The 14,309-nt window shown below is 43.9% G+C and overlaps 1 protein-coding gene across 3 annotated transcripts in view; it reads left to right on the plus strand.

Annotated features, from left to right (window-relative positions):
• Positions 1 to 7,980: 7,980 nt before the first annotated feature.
• Positions 7,981 to 14,309, plus strand: part of NTRK2 (neurotrophic receptor tyrosine kinase 2) — a 172,273-nt gene continuing 165,944 nt past the window's right edge. For all 3 annotated transcript variants that reach the window (XM_080574841.1, XM_080574842.1, XM_080574843.1), the window contains exon 1: positions 7,981 to 8,812. In XM_080574841.1, coding sequence (XP_080430967.1) covers positions 8,592 to 8,812 — 221 coding nt within the window. In that variant the 5' untranslated portion in view covers positions 7,981 to 8,591. The remainder of the gene's footprint in view (positions 8,813 to 14,309) is intronic.

Below are 14,309 nucleotides of genomic sequence, written 5' to 3' on the forward strand. Positions count from 1 at the left end.
GCACCTTGCTGCTGGTAGAAGGGTTGTTAAAATCTACAGATTTCTTTTGGAATGAGGGAACCATCCTAAGACACAGGGACCCAGCCAAAGAGCTGGAGCAGCTGAATCACTGAGTGCAAGGTAGTGCTTGGAAGGGTAATTGGGGCTGGCTCGTGGCGTGTTCTCAGAAATCTGCTGAGTTAAGTCTGCTGGTGGGCAAAGGAAGTCTATAGCCATTACTTATACAAAATTACAGCGTAACCCAAAGACCAATGAACTTAGGTAGACATTGATTATGGACAAGATTTGGATCATGTCGCTAGAAAAAACTCAGTTAACTAGAATGCAGACTTTGATTTGAGGTTTTGAAAGTGTTTAATAAACTATGGTAAAGGAAAGCAAATCTTCAGTTTGTGTTGACAGTGGTGAGCAAGAAAGAACCACCCCTTTCATTCCTTTTTTTTTTTTCTCTGTAATTCTTGCATGAAATGTTTAACATAAAAATATGTTTAGTGAAAGTTCATGCATCAACGCTCAATGTAGAAAAAAAAAGCTACAGGGAATATAACCAAGTATGTTGGGCTCGAATGGAGTACATTAATGAGAATTTTCATACATCTAAAAAAGATAATCTCTACAAAAAGCTCTAGCAAATTCCACTGAAAGTAGGTATAAAACTTCTGCATTATCAGTTCAGGCTAACAGATAGAACAGAAGGCCAAGGTAAAAAAGTAAAATTTGAACAGCATTTAACTCTAGAGTACTAAGCTGTGCAGGATAGATAAGCTAAAGTTATGGCAATAGGAAACTTTTATTAACTTTAAATTGTAAGTTGAATTCACCTTAAATGAATGTGAATCCTCTTAGCAGTCAACAGGCCCTGCTTCCTGTGCAGAACTGTAGGTACTGTGCTTCACAGAATAAACTCTGCTGATAGGGGGAGGCAGCTGTACTGTGCTTTAGCAAGCAATTTAGAGAAGGTACCAAAAATACTGAGATTAATTCATGCTCGCACTTACAAAACCTAAATGTTCTCAGATTGTGTACTTTTATGATACTCTCAGTGAATAGACGGTAGCTATCAACTCTTCCATGTTTTCAGATGTTGAAAAACACAAGGAAACTTTGTTTGAACTTCAGAAAAACTGTCACCAAGTGGAGCCTGGACACTGACAGCATGAAGAACCAATATTATCTGAATCTTAGGAAAAGGACTAAGAAGTGATGACAATGGTACAGCTCAAAATGTCTCCTGTACTGTGTGGTTGCTGTGGGAAACCAAGTGGAAGTACCATAGAAACCTGCAGAACATTAGCATTATGTAAGGGAATCCCTTATTCCCTGTGACAAAATCTAGGCGTTGTTGGAAGGAAAAGGATCCAGAGGAGATGGGGAGAAGGCACAATGTCTTGGTGGTCAGCAAAGGCTGGGGAGCCACAGAGAATAATCAGCAAGGGTGTGGTCTTATCCATAGCTGATGGAGAGAGAGAAACAGCAGGGTAGAAAAGGTATTAACCAAAAGGATATTCATAGATTCCATTGCAGACTAAATCCTGAAATCAAAATTGAAAGGGACCAAAAAAGCCGCCATCAGAGTGGCTTAGCAGCAAACTTGTCAATACATTTTCTTATGTCAGGCTAGAGGTTGGCACAGAAATTATCAGCATCAAGAGATGATTTTATAAGCAGGGAAGGAGACAACCACTTTTGGAGAGCAGAATGTTTTACTGTTCTGTAAGAGAAGTTGGTGGGTCTTTTATAACAATAGTTCTGTTTCCCTCTTTCTTGGTCTTAAAAATAGTGAATATCATGTAATTTCTTTAACTTAACAAAAGAAAAAATTAAGCAGCAGCAGAAGAAAAAAAAAAAAAGAAAAAAAAAAGAGTGCTGCCATACTTTCAGATCAAGGAGATTAGAATTACCAAACTATTCATAGTACATTATCCATAACCTTAGTGGAAGAATTACCTCCATTCACCTCTGTGGTGCAGGCCATCAGGATCTCTCAGTCCTAAACCAATCAGTCAGAAACTATTGATTTCTGACCTTCTAGGTATCTACTAGTTTGACTGCTTATTTCTGTTCATGGCTGTTGTCTATGCTAGTGTGTGAAGAGGCACGTTCAGACACCATCTGTCGATTTGGAACAGGGTTACCATGTCCCTCCTGTGCCATCAGCAATAAGTGCAATTGTAGATACAGTATTTTCCCTTGGAGTAACAGCCTCTGGAAGGAGATGTGACCCCAGTTCAAATGAGAAAGTAGCATGGCCATGTCAAGCATATCTGCATCATAAATTAAATGATTTCTATCTTGAGCAACAAACTATTTCCTTCTTCAGGTTGGTGTACCATATATAGCCTAGAAGGTAAGGAGTTAAAAATCGTGTTCTACCCTTACAGTCTTGAGTGATACACATTCATGGTATGTAGTCTGTTTGAATGGGTGACAACAAACAATGTCAGTAGTAGTTAGTCAGTAATTTGTGATACCAACTGAAGTTAACTTGAAATGTTGCTACAGCTAAGTTTTCAGGTCATTTTTGAACCTTTCAATTAGTATAACAAAGACTGGGGGGTTGCTTGTTTATTTTTTTACTGCTTACACTAATTGCTGTAAAAGAGGATGCAGAATTTCATCAGTTTATCATGTCCCCCAGATCCTTACTATTTGGGCTGTTTTTAAACTGGGAGAAAATTGTCAACTTGTTTTCAGATTTTTATTATGTTTGCAATTTCCACCTGTTGAACCCTTGTAATCAGAAAGACAAGCAAGTCTTCCATAGCAAAATATGTGTGTGCAAACAGGCATAAGGAAAGTCAGCTGGATTATCTGAGGGAAAAATGATTTCTGTGAACTGAGCAAGTCCATACATTTGATAAAAAGTTGAATGAATAGCATTTGACACAACCAGCAAATGCAGTGTTAGAGCTGCTTTGGCATTCCTGTTGCTGACATCTCATAGGTGAAAACACCATTAACATTTGCTGTCAGAGGTGTCCAGAAGGCAGTTTAACGGCTATATGTAGAATCAATCAGCTGTCCTGCTTGGCTGTCTGCAGAGTGACTCAGAAAAGTGGTGGACAAAATAGAGTGAAGTAGGGGTAGGAACTTACAGTGATCCAGACAGTAGGCAGCTCCTGTGAAGTCCCATCAGCCAGAGAAAGAAAGAGTGCTGCCTTGGACTTCTGCAGAAAATGGAAGTTCATGCCTTTTACTGCCTCCTCCACTAATGCTAGCTTAGTTTTGTAAATGAGGAGAATCCTTCCCTCTACCCCATGATGTGATTGCTTTGTGATGAAAAGCATGTAGCGCTACCCTTTGTAGCACACTGCAAATAATTGAAACATGGAGTTACCAGGAGCTCTGTGATTCATACCTCTGGCCATCAGACAGAAACTGACTACAGTCCAAGAGGCTGGGTTAAGTGCCTTGCTTTCATTATTAGGTCACTGGCAAGGCCACTGAAACCCCACATCTTTGAAACTTTGTGGGGATATGAAAAGTGGCACGCTGCAGTGTGAAGAGTGCTCCTAGCAGAGCGATTGCACTTGTGAGGAGGCCCCAGCAAGCCATTACCAGCTGGACTCAACCATTAGGCCTTCAGGCTCTCATTTAATTCCTTACTTGTTATAAATATTGTAGGTACAGTTAACTTTTCCTTTCCCCTTCCATCCTTCTTCCCTTCCTCACAAAACAAAATGGTGTGCTAATTTTCTTGATCACAAGGTGGCAGGATTCATCTTCACTTTAAAGTCAATAAGCACTGATCAACTGCTTGAAGCAGAGAAGGAGAAAATGCTTGCATTATTCAGGAGTGCAAAATCAGCGATGATCAAATATCTGGATAAACCTGTGAACAGGTGGAATACTGTAAATAGTAAAAGCTGGGCTAGGGCACTTACAGACTGCCTTGTGCTTTGAGGAAGTTCTGAAGGAGTTGTGTGGAAGCTGATTTTTGTCACAGGGGTAAAGGATGTGGGGACTTTGGGAAGAGGGACAAGTACATCTCCACATACATACTAGCCTGGCAGATGTTCAATATGCTTGCTCTGGGTCATGGTATGAATGTGTCTCGCTGACCACAGGTTCATTTTGAATGCAAGAAATTATTCATGTGGAAAGTTGCATTAGAATTAGCATATTTCTCTGGAAAACAAAGGGTTTCTGATAAAATCCAGAGTTCCTATGAGCTCTCCTCTGACAGCTAGGAATTGCCAAACAATAAGCAAAATGTAAACAGCTAAGATGCAAAGCTTCTATGCAGTTTTGGTGTTGGTATGTAAGACTGGTCTTTATGTGTGTATGCCTTTGGACGAGAAAGGATACCTCAGTACACACACACAATTCATGCCCTCACCTTTCCCCAGGCTCTGTGGTACAGTTCCTTATTCTTCCACCTAAATAACAGTACTCTCACATAGATTCTTTGAGTTTCAGCTCTTGCCTCTTTTCTACAAGTCTGTTCTTGCACTTTTACAAATATTTACTGTAATTTCTATGCTGTGATATACAAAGATATACACTGCATGAGTTAAGGTTTTGGGGTGATCAAGCTCCATTTCAGGTAACAGTAATTTCAAGAAAACACTCTATTTCAGCATCTTCTGGTTTTGCTTCTAACATATTCAGAAAAATGTGCTCTCATAACTTGAAATGTGGTAGTTAAAAAATGGACAAAGAAATGTGTATTGCAAGGGAACTTGCAATCTCTGCAAAGCTGTTTACTTGTTTTCACCTACCAATGGCAAATTTGACTCTGCTTCACCTGCTCTGGGGAGACGCTTTCCTCACTGCTCTAACCAGGCTCAATTGTTTGAGATTCCAGTGTTCTCCGTGGTTATCTATTTGTTATGCTTACCGTACAAAAGTTTTCATAATGTCTAACATATATCTTCTTTGCAGTAAATCAAGTCTGTTAGTTTTTGTTGTGTCTCACAGACAATGAAAGAAATCATCACCTATCACTTTGCACAGCCCTTTACATATTTCAGGAGTGTTATTGCACCTCCCTTCAGTATTTTGCACACTGAACAAAGACAGTTCTTTCAATCCTAGCTCAGACTTTGTATTTTTTAGGCTTCTGACCACACTCTATAGCCTTGTTGTACTTAAAAGTCTTTGTTCTAGTTTTAACACCTCTGGAATGATGTGTGCTCTCACAGAACTACCAGAAAGCTACTTTTCTCTGGTGGCTTAGTTGCACTTCTCCTTTAAGTAATAGTTCATAGGAAGTATTTAAGCAGTTCTTTGCTACTTTCTTTATGAGAAAAAGCATAGGAGAGTGGTGTTACCTTTATAAATAAAAACCTTCACGTGGAAATAAAGTTACAATTTATCACATCAATTCTTTGTGCAGCTCACCTTTTTTAAATCTAGAATTAAAAGACTCCAAGCATCTAGCTGTGCTTAGTGAAAGAACTGCTCTTTCCCCCAGTACTGCAGGCCAGCCATGGTATTTCTAGGTGGAGCACTCCCTAGCTTTCACTGTGCGTACTTTCCATCTCTATTCCAGCCCACCAACCTATTTTGATAAAATGCTAAGTTGGGAGCGGGGAATATATATTTAATGGAATTTGGTATTTTACCAATGCACTTTGACATCTGGTCATTTTCAATATCAGCAATCTATGTTGGTAAGTCCCAACCCTTCTAGGAAAGGATTATCACACAGCTCAGCAATGCTCTTGTGGAAATCCAAACCAATACCTTCTATAACAGGTGATAAGACTGTTTTCTAATATGTGCTATAGTATCATTTAACATTTACCTGCAGCTTTACAAGTTCGAGGTCTTACCTACAGAACTTCACTCTTCCAACATTATTGAATGACATAATGAGCCAGTTTGATTGAACTGCATGGTTTTATCTGAAACTTTGAGAACTTTTCAATTTCCTAGAATCTTAGAAAACAGACTTGAAATGTCTGTGAAGTAATAAGGTCCAATATGTGCCTATATGTGATTAGATAAGCATAAGCTTATTGTCATAAAATCACCAGGAGTATTACAATAAGTATTTCCTGTCTTTAAGAGCTGATGTCTTTGTATTCATCCAGAAGAGATAGGGAAATAGACATATTTTTTGAAGTTGTAAACAGATTTGTGCAAACACTAATTTAGGTTTTGCAGCCACTTTCAAAAAGATTTGGAAACTTTACTTCTGTCCTGCATTAGAGACCTTTCCCAAGCTTTTGCGAAAATGGAATCATATTTCCATTCGTGCCAGTAATCTTTCTGCTCTTTTCCTCTTAAGCATTTTTCTCCAAATCCTTTAAAAATCCCATCCTACTGGGATTGTACCTAGAAGATTGTCCCTTGAAATGATCATCTTACTTGCTACACTTCTATGAACATTTCTCGTTAGAAAAAAAATGACACTTTAAATTAATGCCTTTTTCTCCAGTGTTGTGTTACTTGTAGACAAAATGTCTTGTACTTGAGTAATATCTTCTATGGTCCTTTCATGTTCTTATGCTGCATTATGTGGCTTTCTTATTTCCTGGGACTCTCTTGATCATGTTTTATTTAGAAATGACAGAATGCTGGACTTGGCAAGGGAGAGATACATTCCAAATAGGATACAAGTATTTATATAATAATCCTACATACATTTCTAATAAATTTGTCCTAAATATGGTAACATGATTGACAATATTTTCGTTTATGTTTCTTTATCTAATTTTCACTCATTGCCCTATAGAGAGGCATGAATCAGAGTTACAGCTAGGTATGGCTATGGCTTTGTTAGCAAGATGTTATTTAAGAGCAAACCCAACCCTGCCTGTGACTATGAATGCAAGGCCTATGAACGTACCCTGTAAGAATTGGATTTTTTCTGTAGCCTGAGAAATGCAAAAAGAACGGAGTGTTCATTCAATTAATAAGTGCCATATCAAATTGATTCCTGAGCACTTTCTAAACAGCATATTGACTACCTGTTCTGTACTTTTGTAACAAAAATTCTGTAGCCATTCTTTCTTGAATTCAGCAGCGGAGCTCTGAATTACTCATTCTGAAATACCAAGCTCGGGTAGTTTCATCAGAATGCGCCATCACCACCTTTGGATGTAATGGTATAGAGGCAAGTGAGCACTCTGCCAACACGAAGCAAGGTCTGCCCGTTATTTATCGGGACAGGAAGAGCACCACTTCAGACATGAGAAGAACGACATCGTTGTCATTCGGCCCAATTTCCCCCATCACTCTCTCTGTAAACCTGCGGTGCACACGCCTGGGTCAGCCCTGCCCGAAAACACCGACCCTCAGCTCCGAGAGCCGGCCTCCCCCAGCCGCCCCGAGGCGGGGGGCACCCCGATGGGCTGCGGGGGCTACCGCCTGCCTCAGGGCTCTGACCTTATTCAGCCGTGCCCGTGTGCGGGGGGATCGCGGTGCGGGCTGGCGGCCCCGGGGCGCTGCACGGCGGCGGCGGGACGCGCGGTGGCGCCTGCGGAGCGCGCAGCGCCGGGCACTGCGGCGGGCTGCGGGGCACCGAAACCGCTGCGGAAAACCCGCAGCCGGGGGGAAGAGAGCGCAAAACCGGCTCTCCAGACCGCGGAGATGCTGCGGGATGGACGAGGCTGCCCGGGGAAACAGCGGGGCGTCGGGGGGCCGCTCGTCCGCAGCCTCGCGGGGGTCTTAGAGCGGCCCCTTTTATCGCCCCACCGAGAGGGGTGCCGCCGTCCCCCGCCCTGGAGGGGATGCCCGGTGCCCCTCGGCGAGGTGACCCTGTCCTGGGGCACACGGGGCCGCGGAGCGGAGCCCCCCACGGCGCCCGGCGGAGCGGGGAGCCCGCACTGACGGCGGGGCGCTCCTCATCCGCGGGGGTGTGAGTGCGTGTGCGCGACTGTCCGTGTGCGTGTGTACGCGTGTGCGAGTCTGTGTTTATGTGCGTGCGTGAGTGAAGGCTCAGGCGCAGACTGCCTATTGGTATCTAATCTTCGGCACCCTCCCTTCTCTCCCTCCTCTCCACCCCCCCCTCCTCCCTCCCCTGTCGCTTTTTTTTTTTTTTTTTGGATTTCAGGCTCATTTTGTGGAGTTTCTGCCCCTCTCTGCGTCAGCCCCACGTCACTTTGCCGGCAGCTCCCCGGCTTGGGCTGGAGCAGGAGCCGGGGCTGCTTTATTATCAGCTGGAGGGAGGAGGAGACGGTGCGTAAAGCGGCGAGCACGGCGCCCCGAGCCCCGCCGCCGCCGCCGCCGCGGGCTGCGCCCTCCCTCCCCGCCCTCCCTCCCTCTTTCCCTCCCTCCCTCTCTCCGTCCCTCCCTCCCTCCCTCTCTCCATCCCTCCCGCGGGCAGCGGCCGCCCGAGCCCCCGCAGGTAGGAGCGCAGCCTCCGCCACCTGCCCCTGCCGCTCCGCGCGTTTTGCAGCATCATCGGGAGCCGCCGCGGGGGCAGGCGGCGCCGCTGCCCACCCGCGGGGCCGGGGCAGGTGCCGAGCCGTGCCGGCTCCCTCCTGAGTCCCGCCGGCCCTCGTAGCCCCCGGTCGGGCACGGCGGCGGCTGCGGCTGCGGCGCGCCCATGTGAGCCCCGGCCGCGGGGTGCCGGCCCGCGGCGCGGAAGGCTGCGCACCCTCCGCAGCATCCCGAGGAGGCCGTCGGGCAGCGCTGGGGTGATGGGGGGAGGCACGGTATCCAGCCGGCGGAGGCCGGGCCCCGGCCTGGCGAGGCTGTGGGGCTTGTGCTGCCTGGTGCTGGGCTGCTGGCGGGGCGCTCTGGGCTGCCCCGCGTCCTGCCGCTGCAGCTCCTGGCGGATCTGGTGCGCCGAGCCGGTGCCGGGCATCTCCTCCTTCCCCGTGCCGCAGCGGAGCGCCGAGGGCGACAATGTCACCGAGATGTGAGTACGGCACGGCCGGGATGGGGGGCTGCTGGCTGGGGGGACGGCGGGCAGCTTCCCTGCGAGGGAGGGCACTCGCTCCGCGGGCAGCCGCGGGGGCCGGGAGCCTGAGAGCGCGGCCGTGATTTAGCCCCATCTCCGTGGGCTCGGCCTCACGGAGATGCCCTTGCGAGGCCGGCGGGACGACCCATCCCGCCGGCCCCCGGTGCGGCTTCCCAGGAGCGCGGGGAGGGCGCGGGGGTCGCCGCCGGCCGCGGAGCATCCGCGGGGCGGGCGCTGGGCTGCGGCCTCCGGCCTCTGCCTCACCTCTGCGGCGGCAGCGGGTTTTTAATTAATCCATCGATTTCAGTTTCGCGGCCACGGTTTATTCCTGCTGGTTTCGATGGGTGGCTTTCACCCCCGTCACTGGTCTCTCCTTTTTTCAATTCCCTTTTTCAAGTGGAAAAAAAAAAAAAAAAAGGAAAAGAGAAAGGTAGGGATGCGGCACATTCTGATGGAAGGGAAAGGGAGAGCAAACTATCTTCCTTGCCCTGGCCATAGGCATGCAAGCCTGCTTTGCCCTTCTCCATAAGGTGCCTTGAAGGAGAAAATGCTGAGCCTGTGGGGAAATGAGACTTTTGCTCTGAGTGCTGGAGGATTAGGAAACCCTCACTATTAGCGAGGAAGGTGCAAAAAGTTTTTTGTTTTTTTCTCTCACGGTCGTGTTTTTTCCATCCTTGTTTGCCTGCAGCTGATAGTCGGTGAGGGAGTTGTGTAGTGATTCATGTTCAATCCTAAATCCTTTAACAGCCTCTGTACTCTGTGGCATCCACATAGGTTGCCTGAGAAAAGGTGCAAAGACTCTTGCTGAGCAAAAATTTCGGCTACTGGGCGTACAGGACCTGGAGAAAAAGCCTTCTAAAGCTGTTTTGTCTATCTTCCCCAGCCCCTGCTGTTTCTGGATTGTTACCCACAACATTTCTATTGTAAAAAAATCCAGAATATTTTTGCCCCAAATCCATACAGTTTTCTTACTGTTTAATTTCTATTTCCTTCTCTTCTATCATCTTCTTCTATTCCCTTCTCGTCTTTCATCTTTCTTTAGAAACAATACAAAAATGCCATGAAATATTGTGTGATATTAGCTTAATTCTAGAACCCCTGGGCTACCTTTCTGCAGTTTGTTGTAGTCAGCTTGCTGCATTTCCCTGTGTGTGCCTGGCGAAAAAGCTGGCGAAAAAGCTGGTGGCGTTCATTTCTACTACTCACATACGGCCTACATTTGGCAGATTTTTAGGACCTATGAGAATGGAACAACCTTTCTGAGTTGTTACGGCAGTTATTGTTTCAGATGTTTGTTTAATATTCTGTGGATTGCTTCATTAAAAAGAATTGCTTCAAGCTATGCATCTCTGCTCATCTTCATAGGCTTTGCTAGCCTTATTATCTAGTACTTCCAATTTGGAGGTAATGTAGCAATTTCCCCCTAGAATTTAAACCGTTTAAAAGGCCAGAGGAATAAATGCATATGTAAATATGCACTCCAGCCACAATCAACTTAAAACATGTCTAGTCATTTTGGATTGGTGCTTTTCGTTTTCATTCTGCCCTATGTTTTTGTCAGCATCGCTGTCTTTACAGTTTTTCTCAATTTTTACTGTATCATTCTGTGACATTGCATGTTGTTGTGTTTGGTGTTCTAAAAATAATTTTGAGTCATGGATTTCTCAGGAGATGCTCTTGCACATATTTAAGATGGTCTTTTCTAGCATACTTTTGACATAAAACATGAAGGCCCTTTAATTTGCAGACATAAATTAAAAGTTGGACTGCAGTAACTGTCACATTATTTCATTGCGGGAACTTAGCAAGCAGTGAGTATGTAAAGAAGCAGTTCTTCCATGGTATATAAAGATCACGAAGATATGCTTTTAACACTACATCTTTCTTTATTCTATCTAAGAAACCAGTTTAAGAGGCTGAATCTTTGCATTTTACTTAGGAAGCTTCAGGCCTGATTTTTCTTTTATGCGCTCTGTAGATACAGGAACACAATTCTGTTGGTCTCTGGTGGAACTACTCTTGGTATAAATGAGAGTGAGAAGAGCATAAGACACTTAATTTCTAGTAATTTATTCCCTTGTATTTCCTGCATGCCTGTTGAGACCAACCCTTCATTTATTGCTTATGCCCTCCTCTTGACTGGAGAGGATCCTGTGATCCTAGGCAAAACATCTACTGACTCCAAGGGCACATGAGCTGAGTAAAGATCCTCACCTGAGCTGTGTGTGGTGGGATTTCTGTGGTAACTGAACAGTCAGGGTGGGCATGTGGCAGCCATGGTTGCTGGCTGTGGGCTGGGTGGATGGTACCGAGCAGGCAGGATGCAAGTGGGCAGCAAGGGTTTCCCCTTGGCTCTGAGAGGTAGGAGAGAGGTGGCGTGATGCTGGTGGGAATAACAGACCTGCGGTCCCATGCATCGGGCAGCCTCCACTGCCTGGTACATGGGAGCTTCCGCACTATTTTGGCCCACAATGTAAATGGTGGTTTAGAGCTTAATAAATCCTCTCTTCCCAGTCCAGCTATTACTTTATTTCTGGTAGGATCTGCATCCAAATCTACAGAAATCAGCAGAAAGACTTCCAGAGCACTCCTGCATTAGCCCTGTGAGGCCCAGCTGCTGAAACTTGGTGTGGGAGGGCATAGGAGTATTTCTGCCTGGTGCTTTTCTTAGTCATCTTCCTCATTCTTTCCCTTCCTTGTTATTTTGCACAGTTTTCTCATTCTGGTGAATAAAAGGCAGATTAATAAAAATCCCTGTCTCTAGTGAGATTTTAGATTTGTACAGTTGGTTAGGGTGCTGACATGGGCTGGCCTTGATCTGGAAAGCATGTGCCAGTGCTAAAATCGCTCATCGTAACAGAGCTCAATTATATAACTGTTTGGTACTAGTGATGCTATTAGAGATAAATGGAACTCCACAGCAAGGCCCTGCATTAAAGTCACGGTTATCAGTCATTGAGGCTCACACTAAGAGCTAAGGAGCAAGAGTGGTGAGAGCAAAATGAGTATATAAGCATTGTTAAATCCAGGCACTATGGCAAGTAAGTAGTTCTTAGTGAGATCACTTGAGCAAGAATATTAATAGGATAGTAAATGAGTCACTTCAGAAATGTTCAGGACTTTTTGTAAAAGGACTGGTCTAATACTTTCTCATTGAATAAAATGTATTGTTAGTATATCTCTGTGTCTATGACACTTCATAGACCTTGATTTCAAAGTGTCTTCTTGCACTGTTAGTATATTCCTGGCATAGTTTTTCAGCTCTGGTATCAAGTCATTAGTATGTTGACTTATGTTTATTCAGGTGAAGGGGGTTTGAAATTAGTGAGTGTATTTCAGGAAGAGCTGCTTGCCAACAAATAGGTGACTTCTTAGCTCTTGCCTAGTAAAAGAGAGAGGTGATTGTGTATTGCGTACGTTTCAAAACCACAAAGTAAATTACTAATGCAGTTATATAAAGCACTCTAGAATTGTTAATAAATAAGACAGGATAAGTAATTTATAGAGTAAATTATTTAACAAGTCATGTGAGCTTGCACTAAAAAAAAAGGCATGTTGAAATTCATATGAAGATCAGTGCTGTTGGTATTTTGGGTCTCTTTCATTTTAGATTTCTAGGCTGTTGTAGATTAAATATAGTGTAAAACTATCTTCAAGGCTTCTCAACCCCCAGCCCCTTCTTCTTCAAAGGAACTTTAGACTATGCAGCAATACATGGCTTGGCTGGTTTGCAAAGCTATTTCTGGTGACTTGGAATTATATAGTAAAATACAAGGCATGAGGCTACAAATTATTAAAGGGGGTAGGGGCAGTGGTGATAAAAAAGCTCATTTTAAGAATTTGTCTTATTTGTCTTTTTTTTTTTTTTTTTTCCTTTCTATATACTTTTAAAGATCTGGGTAGCAGGTTAAGGTGAGTTGAAAGTAAGCATTAGAAAAATCTTTTTTAAAATTTTTTTTCATTTTCCAGGGTTTAAAAATACTTCAGACATTACAAAATAAAGGATTTTGTATATGCTGGATGTTTTTGCTCCCAGCAATCTTCATTATGCCTTGTTTTAGTCCTCGTCCTTCCAGTCGGTAAGGACTGATGGGCTCCTCGGGGGCTGACAGGGGCTGTCTCCGGCAGGCTGGGGTGAACCAGCTTTTCCTGGAGGAACGCAGCATCCTTCAGGTGGTGCTCAGTGTTGTGTAGGAGTGGGCTGGCAAAACACTGCCTCTTGTTCTATGTCTTTGGTCACTTGAGTTGTAAGAGAGGGTTGGGATTTATATATGAAAATGAAGGCCGTTTGTAAGAATTCGAGGCTTTGGTGTTAGATATGTTGTTTTCAAGAAGCTTGTGCTTCCTTCCCTACTAACAAGAAAACAGAGGGTTGGGCAGTCCACCCTGCAATATCTTTAGGGTGACATTTTCTGGATTTCTCTCTCTCTTTTTTTTTTTAATTCCAGAAGTGTAAGGGAGAAGGCAGCTTAGTAAGATTCTAGACCTCAAATCACAGTAAAATAAAAACTTTTACATAACTAAACAAGATCCTTATTTCTCCATTTTGGATTTTGCTTTCAAGTAAGAGGGAAAAAAAATGTTCTTTTTGTATTGCAGTTCCCTCTTTCCCCTGTTTGTCATCTCTCACTGCAGCAATGTCTAACAACACGTCAGTGAAGTTGACTAGCAGAATATCCTTGCCCAAGCTGGATGAGCGTAGCCAGTAATGAAGAGTAATAAATGATGAAAAATGAAGCAGAGAACTCTAGAAACCCTAAAAACCCTCTCACTGCTTATTGATGTTAAATGTATATTTAGCTTGTTATGCCTGAAAAGCCTCTCTTTGAAAACTGTCCTTTAAAAAGTGGAGCACTGATTGTATTAATTCATCATTTATGTGCATTTCAAATGGAGAAATAAATTAGTAGAGGTTTGAAAGCCATATGCCCGTACTGCTCTGTTACTGCACGCTGTGTTTGCTAAGATCTTTTTATACAAATGTATGTAGGCACAGAGCTGCTATTGAAATAAAATATATTGGGCATACACCTTAATTCAATTTTTGATTGTGAGCCTGTATTTTCAGAAACCACACAAAGCAAACCAAGCTTAAACCCCACTGAAATATGTATACAGAGATGTTGTTTCTTATATAGCTACTATTAACATAACATTGAAAAACCATAATGCACTTACGGGAAAGGAGCCACGCCATGGAAATTCTGTTGTGAATATGCAATTTTTTAAAATATTCCTGGAAGAAAATGAACTGCACTGAATGTTGATTATTGACAGAAGTTATAGCTGAAACTGTTAAACATATTTCGTAGCAATTCAGCTGTTCTTGTTTCTGGCATGGGTTGTCATTGGTAGGATATGTTCTTGAAGATCGGGTTTCAGGTCAATATTTTTGGTTCCTCGTCAAGGCCTCAAGAAATGAGACTTTTTGCAGAATTAAGATAGAGCAAGACAG

This window comes from Anser brachyrhynchus (genome assembly GCF_964034855.1).
Source record: "Anser brachyrhynchus genome assembly, chromosome: Z".
Lineage (NCBI taxonomy): Eukaryota > Metazoa > Chordata > Aves > Anseriformes > Anatidae > Anser > Anser brachyrhynchus.